General features: G+C 45.3%; 2 protein-coding genes across 2 annotated transcripts in view; one reads left to right on the top strand and one right to left on the bottom strand.

The window, feature by feature from the left end:
- Window positions 1–25,086, top strand: part of LOC117042396 (oocyte zinc finger protein XlCOF6-like) — a 449,944-nt gene that overhangs the window by 50,194 nt on the left and 374,664 nt on the right. The window lies entirely within an intron of this gene.
- On the bottom strand, window positions 8,212–21,331 carry LOC117042988 (zinc finger protein 436-like). Its single transcript, XM_033142609.1, has 5 exons — window positions 21,155–21,331; window positions 15,482–15,608; window positions 13,834–13,938; window positions 10,646–11,827; window positions 8,212–9,193 (listed from the first exon to the last, which is right to left on the bottom strand). Exons 1-5 carry the CDS (start codon window positions 21,329–21,331, stop codon window positions 9,003–9,005), a joined length of 1,782 nt encoding a protein of 593 aa, XP_032998500.1. The 3' UTR covers window positions 8,212–9,002.

The raw sequence follows: 25,086 nt of genomic DNA, 5'->3' as shown, positions 1-25,086 counted from the left end.
ACAGGTTTGGATGGTATGGGAAAGGGAAGGTACATAGAGGATTTTATAATCATATAATTAGGAAATCATTAATGAGAATTTGGGAAAGGTACAGATATTTAATAGAGCAAAAAACACCCTGGTGGTTATCACCAATCGAGGCTTTGCTGCTCAAGCGGCTTGGCAAAAAAGAAAAATGGCCTACATATAGGGACTTACTGAGAGATGATGAAGGTAAATAGAAACTAAGAGATTATGATGAGAGAAAAGGATATGTCCAGAGTTGGTTACCGGTACATTACAGACGATTAAATGAAATGTTCAAGGAAGACAACAAAAAAGGGTTTAGCTACACAACTTCAAGATTCCAAAAAGAGGTGGTAGAGGGGAAGGAGAAATTTTTGAAAAAAGCTTATAGTGTCTTGTTAGAATGGGAAACGAAAGATGAGGAGGTTAAATCAGTGATGATTAAATGGGCACAAGATTTTGGACATAATAAACAATTTGAAGATTGTGGAAAGTAAAATTGAAGTTTACAGATTGCTCTTTACTGAAGGAGAACTACATGAAAATGATGTATAGATGGTACATTACACCAGTCCAAATGGTAAAAATGTATAAAAATGGGACTAGTACATGTTGGAAGTGTAAAGAAAAAGAAGGGATTTTTTAATCATATGTGGTGGGAATGTAAAGAAGTTAAAAAGTATTGGGAAATGATTTATAATTAATTGAAGAAAATGTTTTAAATGACTTTTGTTAAAAAGCCAGAAGCATTTCTCTTAGGGATTTTTGTTGTTGTTGTTCAGTCGTTCAGTCGTGTCCGACTCTTTGTGACCCCATGGACCAGAGTACGCCAGGCACGCCTATCCTTCACTGCCTCTCGCAGTTTGGCCAAACTCATGTTAGTAGCTTCAAGAACACTGTCCAACCATCTCATCCTCTGTCGTCCCCTTCTCCTTGTGCCCTCCATCTTTCCCAACATCAGGGTCTTTTCTAGGGATTCTTCTCTTCTCATGAGGTGGCCAAAGTACTGGAGCCTCAACTTCAGGATCTGTCCTTCTAGTGAGTACTCAGGGCTGATTTCTTTGAGAATGGATAGGTTTGATCTTCTTGCAGTCCACGGGACTCTCAAGAGTCTCCTCCAGCACCATAATTCAAAAGCATCAATTCTACGGCGATCAGCCTTCTTTATGGTCCAGCTCTCACTTCCGTACATTACTACTGGGAAAACCATAGCTTTAACTATACGGACCTTTGTCGGCAAGGTGATGTCTTTGCTTTTTAAGATGCTGTCTAGGTTTGTCATTGCTTTTCTTCCAAGAAGCAGGCGTCTTCTGATTTCGTGACTGCTGTCACCATCTGCAGTGATCATGGAACCCAAGAAAGTGAAATCTCTCACTGCCTCCATTTCTTCCCCTTCTATTTGCCAGGAGGTGATGGGACCAGTGGCCATGATCTTAGTTTTTTTGATGTTGAGCTTCAGACCATATTTTGCGCTCTCTTCTTTCACCCTCATTAAAAGGTTCTTCAATTCTTCCTCACTTTCTGCCATCAAGGTAGTATCATCAGCATATCTGAGGTTGTTGATATTTTTTCCGGCAATCTTAATTCCGGTTGGGGATTCATCCAGTCCAACCTTTCGCATGATGTATTCTGCATATAAGTTAAATAAGCAGGGAGACAATATACAGCCTTGTCGTACTCCTTTCCCAATTTTGAACCAATCAGTTGTTCCATATCCAGTTCTAACTGTAGCTTCTTGTCCCACATAGAGATTTCTCAGGAGGCAAATGAGGTGATCCGGCACTCCCATTTCTTTAAGAGCTTGCCATAGTTTGCTGTGGTCGACACAGTCAAATGCTTTTGCATAATCAATGAAGCAGAAGTAGATGTTTTTCTGGAACTCTCTGGCTTTCTCCATAATCCAGCGCATGTTCGCAATTTGGTCTCTGGTTCCTCTGCCCCTTCGAAATCCAGCTTGCACTTCTGGGAGTTCTCGGTCCACATACTGCTTAAGCCTGCCTTGTAGAATTTTAAGCATAACCTTGCTAGCGTGTGAAATGAGTGCAATTGTGCGGTAGTTGGAGCATTCTTTGGCACTGCCCTTCTTTGGGATTGGGATGTAGACTGATCTTCTCCAATCCTCTGGCCACTGCTGAGTTTTCCAAACTTGCTGGCATATTGAGTGCAGCACCTTAACAGCATCCTCTTTTAAAATTTTAAATAGTTCAGCTGGAATATCATCACTTCCACTGGCCTTGTTGTTAGCAAGGCTTTCTAAGGCCCATTTGACTTCACTCTCCAGGATGTCTGGCTCAAGGTCAGCAACCACATTTCCTGGGGTGTATGAGACCTCCATATCTTTCTGGTATAATTCCTCTGTGTATTCTTGCCACCTCTTCTTGATGTCTTCTGCTTCTGTTAGGTCCTTTCCACTTTTGTCCTTAATTGTGGTAATCTTTGTACGAAATGTTCCTTTCATATCTCCAATTTTCTTGAATAAATCTCTGGTTTTTCCCATTCTGTTATTTTCCTCTATTTCTTTGCATTGCTCGTTTAGAAAGGCCCTCTTGTCTCTCCTTGCTATTCTTTGGAAATCTGCATTCAATTTCCTGTATCTTTCACGATCTCCTTCGCATTTTGCTTGTCTTCTCTCCCCCGCTATTTGTAAGGCCTCATTGGTCAGCCACTTTGCTTTCTTGCATTTCTTTTTCATTGGGATGGTTTTCGTTGCTGTCTCCTGTATAATGTTACGAGCCTCCATCCACAGTTCTTCAGGTACTCTATCCACCAAATCTAAATCCTTGAACCTGTTCTTCACTTCAACTGTGTATTCATAAGGAATTTGATTTAGATTGAATCTTACTGGCCCAGTGGTTTTTCCTACTTTCTTCAGTTTAAGCTGGAATTTTGCTATAAGAAGCTGATGATCTGAGCCACAGTCAGCTCCAGGTCTTGTTTTTGCTGAGTGTATAGAGCTTCTCCATCTTTGGCTGCAGAGAATATAATCAATCTGATTTCGATGTTGCCCATCTGGTGATGTCCATGTGTAGAGTCGTCTCTTGTGTTGTTGGAAAAGAGTGTTTGTGATGACCAGCTTGTTCTCTTGACAGAACTCTATTAGCCTTGGCCCTGCTTCATTTTGATCTCCAAGGCCAAACTTGCCAGTTGTTCCTTTTATCTCTTGACTTCCTACTTTAGCATTCCAATCCCCTATAATGAGAAGAACATCCTTCTTTGGTGTCATTTCTATAAGGTGTTGTAAGTCTTCATAGAATTGATCAATTTCGGTTTCTTCAGCACTGGTAGTTGGTGCATAAACTTGGATTACTGTGATGTTAAAAGGACTGCCTTGGATTCGTATCGAGATCATTCTATCATTTTTGAAGTTGCATCCCAGTACAGCTTTCGCCACTCTTTTGTTGACTATGAGGGCCACTCCATTTCTTTTACGGGATTCCTGCCCACAGTAGTAGATATGATAGTCATCTGAACTGAATTCGCCCATTCCTGTCCATTTTAGTTCACTGATGCCTAGGATGTCAATGTTTATTCTTGCCATCTCATTTTTTACCACATCCAGCTTACCAAGGTTCATGGTTCTTACATTCCAGGTTCCTATGCAATACTTTTCTTTACAGCATTGGACTTTCCTTTCGCTTCCAGGCATATCCACAACTGAGCGTCCTTTCGGCTTTGGCCCAGCCGCTTCATCAGCTCTGGATCTACTTGTACTTGTCCTCCGCTCTTCCCCAGTAGCAAGTTGGACGCCTTCCGACCTGAGGGGCTCATCTTCCAGCGTCATATCTTTTATATGCCTGTTGTCTTTGTCCATGGAGTTTTCTTGGCAGGGATACTGGAGCGGCTTGCCAGTTCCTTCTCCAGGTGGATCACGTTTGGTCCAAACTCTCCGCTATGACCTGTCCATCTTGACCTGTCCATAGCTTGCCTGAGTAATTCAAGCCCCTTCGCCACGACAAGGCAGTGATCCATGAAGGGATTTTAGGACAAGATATTCCAAAGAAATTAAAGAATTTATTTATGTATGCTACAACTGTGGCAAGAGTTTATGTTTTGTATATGCTGGAAGTCACCCAGAGTGCCTGGGGCAACCCAGTCAGATGGGTGGGCTACAAATAATAAAATTATTACTATAACCTCCCGAGGCAGTGGGACAGACTCTCTCTGGAGGTTGTGGACTCTCCTTCCTGGGAGGTATTTAAGCAGAGGTTGGATGGCCATCTGTCAGGGATGCTTTAGCTGAGATTCCTGCATTGCAAGGGGTTGGTCTAGAGGACCCTCGGGGTCCCTTCCAACTCTACAATTCTATGATTCTATGCAAACGTTGCTCCCATAGCTGCCTCCATCTCAGGCTTTTGCAGGTCTCTGGAGCAGCCTTTGCTTACCTGGTACCTTTCAGATGTTTTGGTCTACAACTTCCATCAGTTCCAGCCAATGATAGGAGCTATAGTTAGTCCAAAACACCTGAAGGTGGCAAAAGCTGTTCTAGATGAGTGGAGGATCCTGGTTGTGCTTACACGACTTTTTTTTTTTAAATTGTTCTATGGATTGTGAAAAGCGTTTGTGTTTTAGTTCCTTCATTTGCTGGAATAAGGAGACAAAATACATAAACGCAGGCCTGCCGGATCAGAACAAATGCCGATCCAGTCAAGCCTTCTGTTCTCACGGTAGCCAACCAGTTCACTGCCTCCGTGAATAATAGAATTGCAGAGTTGGAAGGGACCCCAAGGGTCATCTAGTCCAACCCCAAAATGAAACAAAATCAAAAATTCTTTCCAGTAGCACCTTAGAGACCAACTGAGTTTGTTCTTGGTATGAGCTAACTCAGTTGGTCTCTAAGGTGCTACTGGAAAGAATTTTTGATTTTGTTTTGACTATGGCAGACCAACACGGCTACCCACCTGTAACCCAAAATGAAAGTTTGTGTGTGCTGGGTGGGGGGACAATTGTAGAATCACAGAACTGTGGAATCATAGAATAGCCTGAAAGTAGAACAAGTCATGATTCCTAACTTCTGATACAGGCGGTAGTCTTACTCGTAGCTGAGTACGATTGTCTTCCATAAACACGCTTTTAACAGTGAGTCCATAAGTGACTGTGGAGGCCAATTCTGGATCCACACATCCTTCCACAGTGGGGATATAGGTTTCCGGGTGAGAGTTGATCACGGTGAGGGTTTGCCAAGCATGCCTTCCTCTTAGCACGTTTCTCCCTTTCGTCCTGAGTTTGAGCGTCTTCAAAACCCATGACACCTTTGGTAAAGGCTGTTTCCCAATTGGAGTGCTCTCAGGCCAGTGTTTCCCTGTTGTCGGTGTATATACATTTTTTTTTTAGATTTGCCTTGAGCCTTTGAACCTCCTTTGTTGACCACCAGCATTACGCTTTCCATTTTTAAGTTCGGAATAGAGTAGTTGCTTTGGAAGGCGATAATCAGGCATCTGCAAAACATGACCAGTCCAACTAAGTTGATGTCGAAGAATCGTATAGAATCTTGGGGGGGGGGGGAGACACTTTAAAAAAGGAAGAACACACCTGGAGCCCAGTTGTAGTAAACCAAAGAATATATTTATTAAAGGCAGGGAAAGCAGGTGGGCTGGATAAATGTAGCAATACAAAGCAAATGGTATAGTTACATGTTGAAGCAAAAGTCAAAAGTGTTTTCTAGGATGCAGAAGGATGTAGAAGGATTTGACTGACCCCTGAGGTCCCATCTTTATGCTCTTGTTCAGCATAAAGATGGGGTGGGAAACCCAAGGCCCTTCATTGGACTCTCACCCAGCAGCCCTCGCCAGCACAGGCATTGGTGGGTGACGATGGGTTTTGTAGTGTAGCAACACCCCAAGGTCAACAGGTCGCCCAACCCTGACATGAAGGCAACCATGGAAGATTTTCCCAGCTGAGTGACTACCAGCCTACCAAAGGTCCTGACCGCAGAGTGCCTTATCAGGCTAACCCCCCCAACCCAGTTTATTCCAGCTCCCCTTCTGCCAGAGCGAAGAAAACATTGGGGAATTTCTTCAATCACACTCTGAGATTCTACCTTCCCTCCATGGAGCCCAAAACAATATACGCTCCATGGTAGAACATCTAGCTTGCATGTTAAAGCCCCCAGTTCAACCCCCCCCCCCCAGGCAGGACAGGGGAATATTCCGTGTCTGAAACCCTGGGGGTTGGCTGCCAGTCAGTGTAGGCATTACTGAGCTAGATAGACCAACGGTCTGACTTTGATATAAGGCAGCTTCCTACCTTCCTAAATGATCCCTGCGGGCGTACATTTACCCATGAGAAAGCAGGCAGCTAAAATATGCCCTGGCAGACTGAAAATGGGCCGCTGCAAATGGATTAACCTTCCGATTATATTGCTTCTAGCTGAACCCTGCAAACAACATATGTTCCCACCTGTTTTCCATCAACAGAACCACAGCTCTCGCGTGGGTTCTTATATTAACAATGAGTCAATCTATTCGCACGGGTCTTGTTTTCGTTGCATGGCTTTTTCAGATGAGGAGTGCCCCCTCCCTCTCTGCCTGTGGTAGAACTAGACCTGGTTTGCAGGAAGAAGCTGCCAGGTTCGGTCCTCAGTCAGCATCTCCGGTCAAAAGCACCAGGTGACAACTGACAGGAAAGACCTCTGGAGAGCTGCTGCCGCCAGTCAGGGCAAACAGCACTGGGTTAGGTAAGCCAACAAGTTGGCTCGGCATGAGGCAGCTTCACCTGTCCACATTTTATTTCGTAGAATCGTAGAGTTGGAAGGGACCCCAAGGGTCATCCAGTCCAACCCCCAGCAATGCAAGAATATTTTGTCCACTGTGGGGCTCAAACCCACGACCCCGAGATTAACAATCTCACACTCTACCCAACTGAGCTTGTCCAGTTTTACACAGGTAAAGGTAAAAGGGACCCCTGACCATTAGGTCCAGTCGCGGACGACTCTGGGGTTGCGGCACTCATCTTACTTTATTGGCCAAGGGAGCCGGCGTACAGCTTCCGGGTCATGTGGCCAGAATGGCTAACCCGCTTCTGGCGAACCAGAGCAGCGCACGGAAATGCTGTTTCCCTTCCCGCCGGAGTGGTACCTATTTATCTACTTGCACTTTGATGTGCTTTTGAACTGCTAGGTGGGCAGGAGCTGGGACCGAGCAACGGGAGCAAACACTAGGCTCTGTAGTTTAACCCACAGCACCACCCGCGTCTACATGGGTAGACAAGACTAAAAAGCCTGGGACACCATGGAAACACCGCTTACCTTCCCACCGGGGTGGTACCTATTTATCTACTTGCACGTTGACGTGCTTTCGAACTGCTAGGTGTGCAGGAGCTGAAACCGAACAACAGGAGCTCACCCCGTCGCGGGGATTTGAACCGCGGACCTTCTGATCAACAAACCCTAGGCTCTGCGGTTTAACCCACAGTGCCACCCGCGTCCCTAGCGCCACCATGTACTTTCCACAAATTTCAAATTGCCATCGAAGAGGCATCTTGGGAGCTCCGAACGATCTCAATACTTTCTGCTGGTCCCCCATTATCCAAACACCTCCCCACATCAAGAAGCTCTTTGCTGGACTGCATCAATGGTCAATCTAGCATCCAGCATCCCACAGTGGCCAACCAGATGTCTCCTGCCTCTAGAAAGCCCAGAAGCAGGTCAATAAGGCAATAGGCATCTCTTGCAGGGCCTTCACATATTTGTCTAGTGCTAGCGAATTCCATCATTTAGCTATGTTTTTGTGTGCATAAATACTTAAGAACAGAAGAAGGATGCTGTTGCATCCGGCCAGTGGCCCATTTAGCCCAGCATCCTGTTCTCACAGCAGCCAACCAGATGCCTCTGGGAAGCCTGAAAGCAATGGCACTCATCTCACTTGTGGTTCCAAGCCAACTGGTATTCAGAGGCACGCTGCCTCTGTCCTCAAAGTTAATATACAGCCACCATGACTAGCAGCCAATGATAGCCTTTTCCTCCACGAATCTGGCCTTGTTTGTCCTGAATATTCCACCATTCTGCTTCATTGGGTGACATCTGGTTCTAGAATTATGGGGTGGAAGACTTTCCCCAATTTTTCTGCACCATGCATAATTTTATAACCCTCAATCCATGATTCCCCTTAATCACATTTTCCCCAAACTAAAAAAAAAAAAGAAAAAGTGCAGGAGCTATGGGATTCCCTTGTAGGGTAGCTGCCTATCACCTTCCGATAATTTCTTCTCTTCAGTCTCTCCATCCTTTTTGAGATGTGACCAGAATTGCACACGGCACTGTATACCGTACCCAAACCTTTGGGGGAGATTGCAAGTGTACCATTCAGAGCTAAGACACATTTGCCTCGCAAATTAAGCTCTCTCTGACATTTGATGCCAAGTAATAAATATGCAGTGTCAATATGTGATGCCCGGTAGTATCTGAAAGTTGTTACTTGAAAGCATTTCAAAGAAGACATGCAGAAGTATTAGTATTTGAAAGCTGACATGCAACAGAATTCGTATTTGACTATATTTGCTAGCTAACATGCAAAGTTTTTTATGATTTCACTAAATTTGACAGATGTGCATGCAATGGCAGTTAGTATTTAAGCACATTTAAGTAATTGACATTCGAAACGTTCGCATTTAATCACCGACATGCAATAGTGTTTACTATAATCTGATAAGTTGGAATGGAATGGTATGTAGTGTTTGATAATAGTCATGCAATAGTATTTACTACCTACCAGTATTTTGTAGCTGACATGCAATGGTGTTTAGTTTATGACTATCTTAAAGTTGATAGCTTATGGCATTTTATATTTGACACCTGATTAAAAAAAACAAAACAATCAAAGAGACTGTCTAATGAAAGTCTAAAGCACCCATATTTTGTGGCAGAATTCCAAAATGTGTTGAAAAAAGCTTGTTTCAGCTTTAGTGTCATTTGGACTGTAACGTCGCCTCAGTCTGTCATCCAAGAGAACCGACTGCCATAGGTCAGTGCTTTCTTCCGACGAATGCTTGGCCATCCTGGGTCAAGGCATCTCCAAGGTTTCTCCTTCTGTGTGAACACCTTCACTCTGACCCAGAGACCCTTGGAGGCTGAGCCACTTCCCAGATGAAAGCCATTCATACAGTTTGTTTTCCTGCACAGATTCCCCGGCATCACACCCCAAGGCTTGGTTCGTCAACAAAATGTTCTCCACGCACTGGGCCAGAGGATACCCTGGAATGAGAATAATTGCAGGCTGAGATCGCACGAGGAACAAAGCGGAATTATAAAACTACAGCCACCCACAAGAGCAATGAACTAAACTGAATGATGGAAGGACCACAGAACCCTGTCCTTACATCCATACTCTCATAATGTAAATCCCCCCCCCCACTTCTCCCTCTAACAGTGAACTCAGGTGGTTGAGTGCCAGTCAGTTTGGATGGAAAACAGGTCCACACAAAAACAAGGTTGTGGTTACAACATTTTCTTGGGGGAAACCTTAGTTCTCCTCCTGGAAACAGTGCTTGTATATGGAAGAAGAGGTGATCTCAGCAGCTAGGAATGCTTTTTTACAAGGCGCTGTAATGCTGGTTACATCCAAAACTAGGCTAATGTTGGCAATCTCTACACAGAGCTGCCCAGAGCTCAGAAATTCCATGCAACAGACGGCAGCTTGATCGCATCACGCCAATTTACCTTCGCTTGCTATTTGTTGCCGGTACCAATCTTAAATGCCCTGAATGGTTTGGGACCGGGTTATCGGAAGGATCACCTACCTCCTTGTAAACCTGCTGTCAGGGATTTACTCCTTCCCTTGGATGTTGCTCATGAGTAACGACAAGCCTTTAGGTAAGCTAAAACTATTTATTGTCCATAATGGAATAACAGAGTCGCTGCAGCCATGACTGCTCAGTCAGTTTCAGTTTCTCGGAGTGGCGGACTTCTGCGCGCGTGCGCGCGCCAACACAACCAACGGCTCGGCACCCTAAAATGATGTCTGCGTCTCCTCCCCCCCCCCCCCCGGCTCATCTTCCTGTCTGTGACTGGCGGTGCTGTGTCTCTGCTCTGTCATCCCCAGCCCTGGCATCTCCCTCTCTTCCGGAGAAATTTCCTGACGGGGGCTGGAGGAGGAAGATGAATCTGTAGAGATTATGGGTGGCTGCTAAAACATTAGCAGGATTGCAATAGCACTCATAAAGTAGCAAATACTATGGACAAATTGGAGAGACAAAATATGGACTGTGAAATAATATGCAGTTGAAAAGGATAACAACAGGACCCATAGAGGGGATGCTGGGAAGTCCAGAGATTCGGAAAAATCTCTAATATGGATATGTAATTGGTAATGTTATACAGTAATACCTCCACAAACGTCCATCCCGTCGACCGTCGATTTCGTAACCGGAACAGGCTACTTCCGGGTTTGCCGCTCGCGCATGCGCAGAAGCACTAAATCACGCTTTGTGCATGCGCAGAAGCACAAACCGCTCCACGCGCATGCGCTGAGCGGCGCTTTGTCAAGCGTCCCTTTCATTGAATGTCCGGGGCTCCGGAACGGATCCCGGACTCAAAACAAGGTACCACTGTACAGTAATTCTATAGCTGTAAAATCAAATAAAAATTATTTAAAACAAACAAACAAAGAACCAAACCTGCCCTATGCGATAAAAAGGAGCAGCTCACCTATATGTTGCCTCTGGTGGTGAATGAGACTCCGATTCGCGCTAAACCTTTTCCCGCACTCCAAGCAGGCGTAGGGCTTCTCCCCCGTGTGGACGCGCCGGTGGGTCACGAGGTGGGTGCGGTTGGCAAAGCACCGGCCGCACTCTGCGCACTTGTAGGGCTTCTCGCCCGTGTGGACACGCTGGTGTTTGACGAAGGCCGAGCGGTCGGCGAAGGCTTTCCCGCACTCCGGGCAACCGTGGGGCTTCTCGCCCGTGTGGCGCCGGTGGTGCCGGGTCAGGTGGGAAGGGGAGCCGAAACATTTCCCGCAGTCTAGGCACCGGTAGGGCTTCTCCCCCGTGTGGGTCCTCTGGTGCCTGACGAACGTCGAGCGCTCCGAAAAGCACTTCCCGCACTCGGCGCACTTGCAGGGCTTCTCCCCCGTGTGGACGCGCTGGTGGCTCACCACGTGCGACTGGCGGGCGAAAGACTTGCCGCACACCAAGCATTTGTAGGGCTTCTCCCCCGTGTGGACCCTCCGGTGGCTCCCGAGGTGTTCCTGGCGGGCGAAGGTTTTCCCGCACTCGGCGCACTTGTAGGGCCGCTCCCCCGTGTGCACCCGCTGGTGTTTCGCGAAGACGGAGCGGTCGGCAAAACATTTCCCGCATTCGGGGCATTTGTACGGTTTCTCCCCCGTGTGGACTCTCTGGTGCTTCAGGAGGTGGGACTGCTGGACGAAGCTCTTCCCGCACTCCAGGCACTTGTGGGATCTCTCCACGGCGTGGATCCTCTTGTGGCTGACGAGGGCCGACGGGTCGGCGAAGCACTTGGCGCACTCCAAGCATTTGTAGGGCTTCTCTCCCGTGTGGTACCTGCGGTGGATGACGAGCTGAGACTGGCACGCAAAGTGCTTCCCGCACTCCAGGCATTTGTAAGGGGTCTCCCCCGCGTAGATTCCCTGGTGCCTGGCGAGGTGCGCTTTGCGGCCGAAGTATTTGTCGCAGACCAAGCACTTGTAGGGTTTCTCGCCGGTGTGGACGATCTGGTGGCTCATCAGGTGTGAATGGCAGCCGAAACATTTGCCGCACTCCAAACACTTGTAGGGCTTCTCCCCCGTGTGGATTCTCAGGTGCCGGGTGAGATTCGGTTTCTGAGTGAAACGTTTGCCGCACACGGTGCACAAGTGCTTTTTCCGAGGGTTATCTGCAGAGAGAGAGAGAGATATCACCTGAGAAGGAGCCTCAGAAAGCATACAGACAGACTACAGAGGTGAGATTGTTGTATACACAAAGAAGGAAAGATACAGCGCTACCTGCTATGCAGAAATGGTTGATAAAATTATTAGACTTAGCTGAGATGGCCAAGGTAATGGGCTTAATTAGAGAAAAACCACTACATTGGTACCTTGGTTTACAACCATAATCCGTATGAGTTAAGATTTGTTGATTATAATTGAAAGATTAAGATCAGTTGTAAAGAATTAGATTTTACAATGTTACAAAGTTACTGAAGAAGATTAGAAACGAACGCACAAGAGGAGGCCCCAAGATTAGGATTTAGAAGAAGTTAAGGATTTTCAAGTAATTGTGTTGTATTGTGGGTATTGTGTGTATTGTGTTGTTTTGTATGGGGTGTGGGTATTTGTATTTGGTTTAATTTGGAAAATCCAATAAAAATTTTATAAAAATAAATAAATACAACCATAATCCGTTCCGGAGGTCTGGTTTGTAACCCAAACAGATTGTAACCCAAGGCGCCAATGGGGCCTCCCCCCCCCAAAAAAAATTTTTTTGGTTGTAATCCATAAAAAATGGGTTGTTATCCAAAAAAAGGGACACGCACTTCTGGGTTTGACGTGGTTGTAATCCAAAATGGTTTCAAACCAAGATACCACTGTATTGACATTTATTAAGGACTGGAAACTTCTTTTGGATTTTTTGTGTGAAAGAGAAAATGAACTTGTAACTTCTGGATTCGTTGAAGATAGAAAAAATATTGGCTCATAGAAAATAGAAAAATTGGATGTTTCAAGAAGGCAAGAACTTTAAAAGAGAATGAGAAAAGTTTATAATTTATCTACAAGACCGCTGTAAGCAGGTTAAAACATTAGCAGGATTTTAACCACACTTGCAAAGTAACGGAAAGTATGGATAATTCAGAAGGATAAAAATTTGGATAAGTATTTCATATGCAGTTGTAAATCTTATTATTAGGACCCATGGAAGGGATGAGGGGGAAGTCAGAAGATTCAGAGTAATCTCGATATTTGGATTTTGAATGTTTTTTGTTGTTGTATGTTTATATTTTTTAATCAAACATTTTTTAAAAAGAAAAGTTGGATGTTAATGAGTGAATACTACCGTATTTTTCGCTCCATAAGACGCACTTTTCCATCCTAAAAAGTAAGGGAAAGTATCTGTGCGTCTTATGGAGCAAATGGTGGTCCTTGGAGCTGAACTGCCCAGGCGCCAAAAGAGGATCATGCTTTTTATTTTACAAAGAGAAAAGGGGGTGTTGAAAGGACCCCGCTGAGCAGCTGAGCAGCAAGAGATCAGGAAAGAGATAAGAGTCCCCACTCCCTTTCAGCCCCACCCCCTTGCCCAGGCCTCCATTGTTGAATGTGCTGCAGAGGGAGGTTGTTTGTTTCCCCAGTGACATGTGACTGGCTGATTAGATTATCTGTCTGGAAACTGCAGAAAAGGCTCCCTTTCCTTTAGAAGCTGCAGAAATGTGAGTTGAACCCCATAAAAACGGGGCTTTTCCTCTTTGCTTTTCCCCCTTTGCAAAAAAAAGCTGCAAAACTTTTAGCTGATCCTAAAAAAAACAGGGCATTTCCCTTTGCAAAAAAGCTGCAAAACTTTTAGCTGATCCTCAAAAAAACAGGGCTTTTAGAGGAGGAAAACCAGAAAAATATTTTTTTTCCTTGTTTCCTCCTCTAAAAATGAGATGCGCCCTATGGTCCGGTGCACCCTATGGAGCGAAAAATACGGTATACAGTATTTAGCTGCAGGACAGAGATTCAGAAGTCTTTTTATCTTTGTTCTTTCCCCCCCTCTCATTTCCCCCTTTCTTTCCCCCCCCTTCTGAATCAATGTAACAAGGAAAAAGGCAGCTGTACCATTTCTCAGAGCGAGATTATAGACATCAGCAAATTCTAAGGGTACGCACCGCTGCCAACACCCTTCGCCGGGTTCAAACTAGTGCCTCACCTGAGCTGGTGTCGAAGAGCTTCCTTCCATCCGGAGAATCTGGCACACAGGGCTCCTCTCCTTGTTCCAGGCGGCAGATGAGGCCAGGCTTAGGGGCTGGGTATCCTTCCCAGGAAGAGAAGAGGAATGGTGAGGACGGTTTTCCTGTGTTTTGGATGCTGGGAGTTGTTAGGAATTCCCTATTCCCTTCAGAGAGCTGCCGTTCTGAGAGAGGTTTAACACAGGGGTAGGCAACCTAAGGCCCAGGGGCCAGATCGCCTTCTCAATCCGGCCCACGGACAGTCCGTGAATCAGCGTTTTTTTTCATGAGTAGAATGTGTCCTTTTATTTAAAATGCATCTCTGGGTTATTTGTGGGGCCTGCCTGGTGTTTTTACATGAGTAGAATGTGTGCTTTTATTTAAAATGCATCTCTGGGTTATTTGTGGGGCATAGGAATTCGTTCATCCCCCCCCCCCAAAAAAAAATATAGTCCGGCCCACCACATGGTCTGAGGGACGGTGGACCGACCCACGGCTGAAAAAGGTTGCTGACCCCTGGTTTAACACTTGACCCCTCTTTCCCAGGGAACTCTGGGAATTGTAGCTCTGCAACGGGAACAGGGGTCTCCTCACGACTCTCAGCACCCTTAATGCACCCACACTTCCCAGGATTCTTAGGGGGAAGCCATGACAGTTGGCCATCCAACCTCTGCTTAAAAACCTACAAGGTAAGATATTCCAGTGGTGGGCGGGGCCAGGGGCAAAAATGGGTGGAGCAACGCATCTACATTTTATATTTGTATTGGGAATTAATTGTACCCTTGAACAGTATTCTCTCTCTCTCTTTCTCTCTCTCCACAAACAAACAAACACATCCCTCCATCCAGTTAAGCAAAAAATAAAAACATTAGCAGGATTAATGCAACAACCTGCAGTTTTATAAGAGTACTGTATATATTTACAGTACATAAAAAAATGAGGAAGTTAAATGAACTTGCGATATGCAGAAGGCATTAAAAAGTAAATTTATGGAACCGCAGGAGGAGGGGGAAGGAAGTCAAATTTTAAAACGTTAAATAGATTGTAAAACGGATGAAATGTATAAATTTGAAATAAATAAATAAATAAATAACATTTTAAAAACGGAAGCAAGGGTCTCTCTCAGGGTTCAAGGATTATTGTTACAAATGTTAATTACTTAATTAATTAATTAATTAATTAACAATAGATGCATTCCAGGCAGGAAAAGGCACTCAAGAGTGCAAAACACTCTTTTGTGATTTTATGTTGTGAACCGCCCTGAGACCTATGGGTATAGGGTGGTATACATTGGTAAATTTAATAAAATAAAAGTAAAAGAAGGGATATCATGCGGTGTGGCCTTAGAAGAGTTCTGAGGGCCATACAGATACAACTGGAGGGCCACATTTGGCCCCTGAGCCTGACGTTCCCCACCCCGGATATAACTAAATCTGAAGGAAGGAAGCAACTTCCCTAACGCAGAAAGGACTGGGGAGACAGGGGAAGGAACTGACAAAAATATTATATTTTAAAGCCACCTTTGCCAACCTGCTGCCCCTCCAGTGTTTTGGATCCCAACTCCCATGAGTCCCGGCTAGTAGTGACAGCCTTCACACACCTACCCCAAGGAGGAAGGGAGTTCCTTACCCAAGGAGGCCACATTCCCGTAATTCTCTATCATGACTTCCTTGTACAAAGCTCGTTGGTTGGGGTCCAGCAGAGCCCACTGCTCTTTCGTGAAATACACGGCCACATCCTCAAAAGTCACCAGGCTCTGCAAGAACACAAAGGATCATTGCTCAGTCTCCTGTACCTGGCAGAAACACTTTCTCGCCGGCTCTGAAACAGGGGTGGGGATACCCCCCCCCGAAATGGTTTTTGGGACTCCCATCATCACCAGCCAACATTTCCAACGGTCAGGGCTGATGTAGCACCAACAAAAACTGGAGGGCCACAGATTCCCCACCCCTGCTGTATAATAACCGTGGCCAGAAAGTCAGAAAGAGAACTCTTCCCACACCAGTCTGAGAAGATGTTTCCATAAAAACGTCTCGCATGCATGTTTGAAACATCAAGAACACAATTCACAGCTCTACGTCTCTACAGATGTAGAGATCTACAGAGATCTGCATTGGCTCCCAGTACGTTTCCGAGCACAATTCAAAGTGTTGGTGCTGACCTTTAAAGCCCTAAATGGCCTCGGTCCTGTATACCTGAAGGAGCGTCTCCACCCCATCGTCCAGCCCGGACACTGAGATCCAGCGCCGAGGGCCTTCTGGCGGTTCCCTCACTGCGAGAAGCAAAGCTACAGGGAACGAGGCAGAGGGCCTTCTCGGTGGTGGCGCCCGCCCTGTGGAACGCCCTCCCACCAGATGTCAAAGAGAAAAACAACTACCTGACGTTCAGAAAATACCTGAAGGCAGTCCTGTTTAGGGAAGTTTTTAATCTGTGATATTTTAATGTATTTTACTATTTGTTGGAAGCTGCCCAGAGTGGCTGGGGAGACCCAGCCAGATGGGCGGGGTACAAATAATAAATTGTTGTTGTTGTTTTAACTATGCAAACTCCACAGAAATGAAGGAGTCCCACAAGGGCAAGTGGCACATTTTCAAAGTTACCTTTCTTTCCCATGGGATTCAACCTCTAGAACATCCCTCCAAACAACACATCTGAGGTACTTTTGAGGGTCTGGTCCACTTAAAATACATTGCTATTGCAAAAGTGGATTGTTTACCATTAACTCTTGCATTTGTCTAAAACCTACCTATCTGCAGCAAGTTTGGGAGGGGGGGAAATCCCCGGCAACTTCTTGAACTTTTAGAAGAACCTGTCTCTCTCCAGATGTTGTTGACCATCCTTGACCACTGGTCATGCAGAAACTGATAGGAGTTGGAGTAAAACATCTGCAGAACCTCAAGTTCCCCATCTCTGCTTTTAAGAAGACATTTAGTATTTTTAAAAAACTAATGGATGGCTTTGGGGCAGAAGCTGTGCAAGGAGACTGTTGGCAGAGTAAGATTTTCTTCCGGCTTGCGACTCATTCAACTCTTAACAAAAGTTCCTCATTATTGGAAACTATATATTGTACACAGATGTTTGCTTACTTCCAAGAAGGTGCCATTTACTGTCAGTCACTGGGATCCTGAGCTTAGCGCCTCTTACTTTATTTGCTTGCTTTCCAGCAAGGTGTGCTAAAGCTGTCACTGGCACCTGCCTACAGGTATTTTCTGAATTTCAACTAGGCTTTATCGCATGTAAAACACAAACATGTGTTTGCAGTTAGTTGCTTTCTGTATTTCTTGGTGTAGGACACAGAAGCTGAAGGTCTTGGTCTCTCACAGGCTAAGTTAACATTTAAAGACTTCCCCCAAACTTTCGTAACATCAATGGCATATATATATATACGCCTTCTTGAAGAAGGAATCTCTATTCTGCTAGATGAAAGGAACCATACACAGCACACTGAAGCCAGATTTCTTTTTTTTAAAAAAATGGTTTAATATTATGTTCTTTTATTTTACAAACAACAGCAACAAAACTAACAAGACTTCTACTCATAATGAGACAGACGGCGGTTAAAGTCAGCCAACTGGGAGAGTCAATATAACTGGCCCTCCAGCTCTTAATCAAAATTCAGCAAATGGCACATGTTAAGGCATTAGCTTCTGACCGAGGCAGGAAGGGCTTGTGAAATTTGTCAAGCCCCTTTCTTACAGCGATCACGTCGTAATTAGGCTCCCACTTCGCAGATGACATCTTCCTGCTAAGCTGTCAAAACCTAGAGGACCCTGGCAAATCATTTTTATTGAAAGTATAATTTGAAATGAGTGCTCACTAGAAGGACAGATCCTGAAGTTGAGGCTCCAGTACTTTGGCCACCTCATGAGAAGAGAAGACTCCCTGGAAAAGACCCTGATGTTGGGAAAGATGGAGGGCACAAGGAGAAGGGGACGACAGAGGATGAGGTGGTTGGACAGTGTTCTCGAAGCAACTGGCATGAGTTTGGCCAAACTGTGGGAGGCAGTGGAGGATAGGGGTGCCTGGCGTGCTCTGGTCCATGGGGTCACGAAGAGTCGGACACGACTGAACGACTGAACAACAACATAATTTGAAATCAATAAGTAATCAAACTCAGAATTACATTCCATGATTGCATGATCAAACTCAGAATTACATTCCATGATTGGCAGCAGATCTCCAGGGTTTCAGGCAGGGTGTCTCTTCCAGCCCTACTTGGAGATTTTGGGGATTAAACCTGCAACCTTCTACACATGCAAAGCCAAGAGAGATTTATTTATTGTCATTGTCCGTATATACACAGTATACACAACAACGAAAATCAAACACCCAAAGACCGGATTTACCATACACATTTGCACATATCTCCAACACTCTCATCCTTATTAAAACATAATCTATTAAAACATAACATAATCCAAAGTATAACATAACCTATTAAAAGCATAGCATAACCTAAAAGCCTGTTCTAACACTGAATTCCATGGACCATTCCCTAAATACGCAATAGCAGGGACTTTGCTTCCCCGCTTCCTGCAGGAAAGAATGCTCTGCTCTTAACTGCTAGCACTCTCTCTCTCTCTCTTTTAATTCATTAAATATATATCCTTCCCTTCTTCCCAAAGTTGCTTGGGGATGGCAAAGGAGGCACGCTCAGGTCTTGGCCATCAGCCAGGGAATCAAATGTCGCTGGCAAGAGCATCATACCGAATGGGAGACTGACGGGCCAGTGGACAGAACAGTTGCTCCAAGGCTTTGCTTCCCTCTTCCCTCCGCATCCTTCATCCTTTTGTGCCATGCCTACTTGATTGTGAGCCTGCAATGCAGGGACAGTCTTATCTTTTGACATATGTACAGTACAGTCTTACCTTGGTTTTTGAGCAGCTTAGTTCTGGAACGTGTTGGCTCCCGAACGCCGCAAACGTGGAAGTGAGTGTTATGGTTCGCAAACTATTTTTGGAAGCCAAACATCCGATGGGGCTTCCGATTGGCTACAGGAGCTTCCTGCAGCCAATCAGAAGCCGCGCTTTGGTTTTCGAACGTCTTAGAAGTCGAATGGACATCCAGAATAGATTCCGTTCAAGGTACGACTGTACATAGATACTCTATAGAAATGTTAAATAAAACCCCCATTGTGTGCGTTCCTGGGTACCAGGCAATCGAAAGTATGCTGCTTCTAAACACTGACATTCTCCTCTTAGCAATCATGGCTAGTTGTTGAATCTTCCATGAATTTAAAAAAAAAAAAGAGAGAGAGATGTAATCTAGCAGATATCAACTATCAAGTCTCAGCACCAACACCCAGAATCCTTGGGCAGCTGATAGTGCCCTGGGCCTCTTCTTTCCTTCTCCACCACCGCCCAGTGCTCCAAAACAAGGTGCACCCAACTAGGTCTAGGAAAGCCATCATTTCGATTCCTGCCATTTTTCCACCACAGCACTACTTCTCAGCATGGTGGGAAGTTAAAATGCTGCTCCCTGCAAAGAGAAAAACCAGCACAACACAGGCAGAAGGCTAAGTCAGAACCTGTCTCAGTGCTACACTAGTTTTCTGTATGCAGGATGTTTTCCCTTGCGGGAAGGATTCAGAAGCTGCAAAGCACAATCACAGCTGCAGTCTAAACTCTATCACGCCACCTCATTTTGCTGCACAAAACATACGACACAGTCTTGAGAACTGGTCCCGTGAACATGGTACCACAAAGGCACTGGGTTGACCCGACTTCTTTAAGGTTGCAAACTGACTCAGGCTCCAGTCCCGACAACTAAACAGGGCCTTAATTCCAAGTAAACCTTTTCCAGATTGCTCTGCAGGTATAACACGCTTTCAAAGGGGCTTGGAACTTTACAGCAGGACTAGAGAACCTGTAGTCGAAACAAAATAAAAAAATTCCTTCCAGTAGCACCTTAGAGACCAAATACTGGAAGTTTGTTATTGGTATGAGCTTTCGTGTGCATGCAGTATTTGGTCTCTAAGGTGCTATTGGAAGGAATTTTTTTATTTTGTTTCGACTATGGCAAACCAACACGGCTACCTACCTGTAACTAGAGAACCTGTAGTACCTGCATTGTTGGACTACAACTCCCATCATCCCCAACGATTGGCTATGCTGGCTGGAGAAGGCTGGGAGTTGCTGTCCAACACGTGCATTGCTACAGTAGAGAGGTCCCTGCCCCCAGAGCCATACAATCTAAACCTGGACAGAGAAACAAGGAATGGGAGGCACACAGGTAACAAGAGATGCACATGAGCAAGCAAAGTGACACACGATCCATTCTTTTTATAATTCTGTCAGCAAGGGGAAGTGTTAGAGACAAGACGTTAGATTTGCGTGTCCTGCTTAGAAAAAAAAAAAATCCCAAAGATCCATGCTTGTTTTGTTTTCACACCACTGCGGCAGAGATATTTACGATGTTGCAGGGATTTCTCTCTCTCTCTTTTTTTTACGATGTTGTCATCAGCAGGCAAAGATACGAGACGCTGGACAAAGTGTGCTGAGTCTAACCCACAAAAGCTTATGGTTACGCCTTAAGTCTTTAAGGCGTCTACGAGAGTCTGCCTGAGTTACAATCGGAGGGTAGCGTTGGGGAACTTGCACACACACATCATGAGGGTACATGCTTCCAAGAACAGCTTTTATAGCACTGCAGCGCCAGCAGGGACCACATCAGTCACACACACACACACAAATTATGATGCAGCAAACAGCCAGGGACGCAGGAGGTCTCTCTCTCTCTCTCTGTGTGTGTGTATTTCAGAGGTGGATCTGAGACTTCAGCATGCGAAATCCCGAGGATCCGAGTCTCAGGTACCTCATCAAAGCGCTGGATCCGTGACTTAAAAGATAAATAAATGAAACCATGCAATGGCAGCAGATAAGACATATATAAATAGACACACACATAATATACCAGCTGCTTCTGTTTCTCTAGTTTTCCTGCTGCTTTTTCCAAACTAAGACAGAAACACTTTCAGCAACTACAAGGACCTGAGGTTTATCTTTTCCCCGCCATTTTAAGAGGTTATATTTGGTCTCTCCCCCCACCCCCCGCTTGCTTTTCTGCCCCTCCTCCCCACACCCAGGCACACACCCCTTCCCAAGTGCACAAGGGGATGCCAAGCTCAGCCCCTTCCTTTCCCCCTCTGGGTCTATGAAAAAGGGTGGGGAGGGGAACTCAAGCAGACAAAGGAGACACCCCCCCTCCCAATCCCCCAAGTTGCAAGAAACATTACCCACCCACCCCCCCCAAAAAGCCCCTCGCCCACCCGCTCTCAGTTAAGGCACTCCCCCCATCCTTTACCTGCATTTGCAAAAGGTGGGTTTCAGGCGCTCCTCCGGACAGTTTCCGGCTCTTGCAACTCAACTCACTGACGCCCCCCGCCCCCTTCTCTCCTGGGGATGCTGTGCTCATGCGCTTCCCCACGCCCCTTTTCCAGCTCAGCCAATCCCTCGGCTCCTTCGCGCCCGTCGCTCCCATCTCGGCCAATCCAATGTTGGGATATTCCAGACTCGGACCGTGGAGAGGAACGGAGGCGGGGCTAAGAGCCCAGTGGCTGCTGGGAATGGTAGTCCTTGTCCCCCCCCCACCCTCCAGCTGCTGCCCAGCGCCACCCTTACCCTGCCCTTGTGAGACTTGGGTTGCTGCTTTCTAGTTTTTAACCCGTTTTTCGGCCCGCAAAGCACTCTGCAGGGTTGGAAACTATAATATAATATAATATAATATAATATAATATAATATAATATAATATAATATAATATAATATAATATAATATAATATAATATAATATAATATAATATAATATAATATAATATAATATAATATAATGATGCTGCAAAGGTAATGAAGATAAACTTAACATTTTAAAACTGCAGCAGACGAAAACAAAATCCAAAACTGGAAAAGCCTATGTATTTGTGTTCTGGTGCAAAATCACTGGCTGGGGGGAGGGAATTTGGCCCTTAGGTTTTATTTAGATAGAATTAAGTGTTCCCTCCACACACAAAAATATGCTGATGCCCTTTTTTCTCAGGCTGCTTCCAGGTGGTGTTTTTTTTTTTTAAAGATGTTTTTAATAAGGATTTCTGTTTTTAAAACAAATTATAGCAACAAAACAGAAAATATTTAACAATGGAAACAATTGCATGAATTGCCCATTTTGCTGCTGATGCTCAGAACGCTAGGCATGTACATCCAATACAAAATAAAACGCATACATGAAAAGCAGGCAATCCCACCCCCACAAAGCAAATGAGTTCATCCCAGCAACTTTTTAATTACCTTCTGTTTATAAGTACATTTTTAAAATGCAGAGGGGTTAGGAACTTGAGCAGCAACCGTAAGCCATAAGATTGCTGATTATTGTATATTCTACCGGCCAAAAGCCACAAACCTATTCTTTGTTTCCAAATCTTTTCACAACTACTTTACAGAAAAACATGAAGCTTCTTATCACCTTAATTATTCTATATTTGTTATGGATTGTTCATGTAATTCAGCAAGTGTGCTGAGATACCACTTTCTCTTCCATTTTTGTATTTTTCTGGGTGGGTGAATTCTCTAGGCCACTTTCTCCATACATTTAAAGCATCAATACCACTTTAAACAGTCACGGCTTCCCACAAAGCATCCTGGGAGCTGTAGTTTGTTAGGGGTCCTGAGAGCTGTTAGGGGGACCCCCATTCCCCAGTTCCTTGTGAAAGCACACTGAGGGAATAAAATAATAAATTATAATCATACTAAATGAAGAGGACACTTGCCTATTATCATTCAACGTGAACTTAAACCTAACTTCTACAATCACGTCTTGCTGAATTAAATGAAAACAGGAGAATGTTTTGTGGTACCTTAGAGACTAACACTATATGAAGCCTGTTTCCATGGATTAGAGCAGGGTTTCCCAAACTTGGGTCCCCAGCTGTTTTTTGGACTAAAATTCCCATCATTCCTGACCACTGATCCTGCTAGCTAGGGATGATGGGAGTTGTAGTCCAAAAACAGCTGGGGACCCAAGTTTGCGAAACGTTGGACTAGAGTCAACTTCGTCAGATGCACAGTGTGTCTCGCGAATGTGTTGTATTGGCCAGGAGACTGGGAAATCAAGTCTTCAGTTTGAATCTTGCCTCTGCCATGAACCAAGGAAGTCAGGGATGGGGAACTTGAGGCCCATCAAATGCTGCTGGACTCCAACTCCCATGATGGAGTCCAACAAAATCAGGAGGGTCTCCATACCTGCCTTCGTTTCCTCCTCCCTGTTCTACATAAACCTTTGGTCTGAACCCAAGTGGAACAATTTGCTTCTCCTCACTCTTTAAAATTTATAATGTCATGTCATATCCCCACAGTGCCTCTCTGAACACAAGAGGGGCCCAAAACCTGAGAGGATTTGTGCCTCACTCCCTGTTCCGCGAAGAGTCAGACACGACTGAACGACTGAACAACAACAACCCAGTTCCGCATCTTGTGCACAAACTGAAGGACATTTTCTTGAGGGGTTGCTAAGATAAGAGGTGATTTGACTCTGTTGTCCTGCCATGTCTTCTTCTGTCAGCCAACAGCACTGAGAAATAACAAGCTTGTGCCCAAACAGAAATATCGTCGCTCCTCTCCGGCTGAAACCCATTTTCTGCCATTCCTATAGCTCCCCCTTTTGGAGGAAATTATTTCGGTATGGAGAAGGGCCCCTATGGCGACAATGGGCTAAGTCGTTGTCAGGAAATCCCCCCTCCCCACGACAGGTAGCATCCCAGGAGAGCTTGCAGTACAGGGAACCACCATTCCTCCAGTGGGGAGGGGGATTTAGAGGCAGGAAGTCGGCTCAGGGGCTGTGAAGAGATCGCAGAGCCTGAGCACCAAGGGGGAAGCGGGGAACAGGGACAGTTTCCCGCGCCCCGAGTTCGCAGACAGGAAAGACGTGGAAGGGGGAGACGGGGTTCAGGATCCCATGCCTTTTTTGCTGGACAAAGAACCGGAAGGGTTCATTCCCGGACTCTGCAGAGGGATGAGATGGACGTTTGCACTTTTGCTCCACTGTAAATATCTGCACAATAAAGAACTTAGTTCTTAGAAGTTCTGCGCTCGGCTGATTTCTCATGAGCAACCACCGAACGTCCTTACAGTTGTAATCATAGAGCAAACCTATTAAAATTTCCACAGGCGTGGCTAACTTAAGTTCATTGATTTAAATGGGTCTATGGCTTTAGCTGCATACACAACCCATGCTCCTTCTCCTCACATTTTAGAAATTCATACAGTTTTCTTTCCCGATAAACTTATCCACAAATTTAAAGGGCTTGATGCTTCTATAGCAGAACACGCTGAAATGAAAAAGGGAGAGAATTAGTAATCGATGGGATGTTCATGTTCCATAGAATGAGGATTAACCTACCCTACCCTAGCGCCCTACAGATGTTCTGGGCTCTGGCTCCCATCAGCCTCAGCCAACATGACCAAGAACCAGAGATTATGGTAGCTGGATTCCAAAATGTCTGGCTGGGAAGGGCCGTTGTAAGTACTTCAGAGGGTGTCAAATATCCATGTAAAAGTTTCTCCACATGTTGTAAACTAGTCAGTCAAGGTTATTTTAGAACGCTTGCCTATCCAATGCACAAGGTATCTGGCATACTTCATTTTTTAAAAAAATTCTTTGACAGAGAGCCCCCTTCAGCAGTATCCGCTGGAGCCAACTCTCTGAAAAATGTCAAAGCTACATTCAGATAGGATCTTTCCAGCAAGAAGGAATAATAATGAAATAAGGTTAATGGGTTGCTAATGTCCACCTCCCTTAGGGGCACGGGCGGCCCTGCAGGTATTAATGGACTCCAACTCCCATCAGTCCCAGGGGTAGCATGGCCAATGGTCAGGGATGATGGGAGTTGGGAGTTCAGCAAGATCTGGATGCCACAGGTTCCCCACCTAGGATGTAAGGGCTATGCGTTTGGGCCAGCTGCAAAAATAAGCCATTTTAATTTTAAAAAATCAAATTTGTTTTTATCAAGTTGCGAAATTCAGACTAGCACAAATGCTAGAAGACTCAAGAGCTAGAAAGCTCCAATGTTGCGCGAATATGGAATGCTCGCTCTCTCCTTCCAAGGGTCTCAAGCCAAACCAGTGCTCCATCTAGCTGTACGCTGAATGGCAGCAGTTTTCCAGGGTTTCGGATCGTGGTCTTCTCCAGCCACACCGGGATATGCTAGGGATTAAACCGGGGACCTGCTGCATGCAACAGAGATGC

This window comes from Lacerta agilis, chromosome 2, assembly GCF_009819535.1.
Source record: "Lacerta agilis isolate rLacAgi1 chromosome 2, rLacAgi1.pri, whole genome shotgun sequence".
NCBI lineage: Eukaryota > Metazoa > Chordata > Lepidosauria > Squamata > Lacertidae > Lacerta > Lacerta agilis.
The sequence above is the reverse complement of the archived record's forward strand: the minus strand, read 5'-3'. Positions and strand labels throughout refer to the sequence as shown.

What these genes read in the sequence shown, in the direction of transcription:
- LOC117042988 (XM_033142609.1), bottom strand. Translation starts at nt 21,331, where the DNA reads ATGGGAGCGACGGGCGCGAAGGAGCCGAGGGATTGGCTGAGCTGGAAA. An exon ending in CCCACCTTTTGCAAATGCAG is followed by an intron (nt 15,609 to 21,154) that starts GTAAAGGATGGG and finishes GTGTTCTTGCAG; the next exon opens with AGCCTGGTGACTTTTGAGGA. An exon ending in GCTCTTCGACACCAGCTCAG is followed by an intron (nt 11,828 to 13,833) that starts GTGAGGCACTAG and finishes CTCTCTCTGCAG; the next exon opens with ATAACCCTCGGAAAAAGCAC.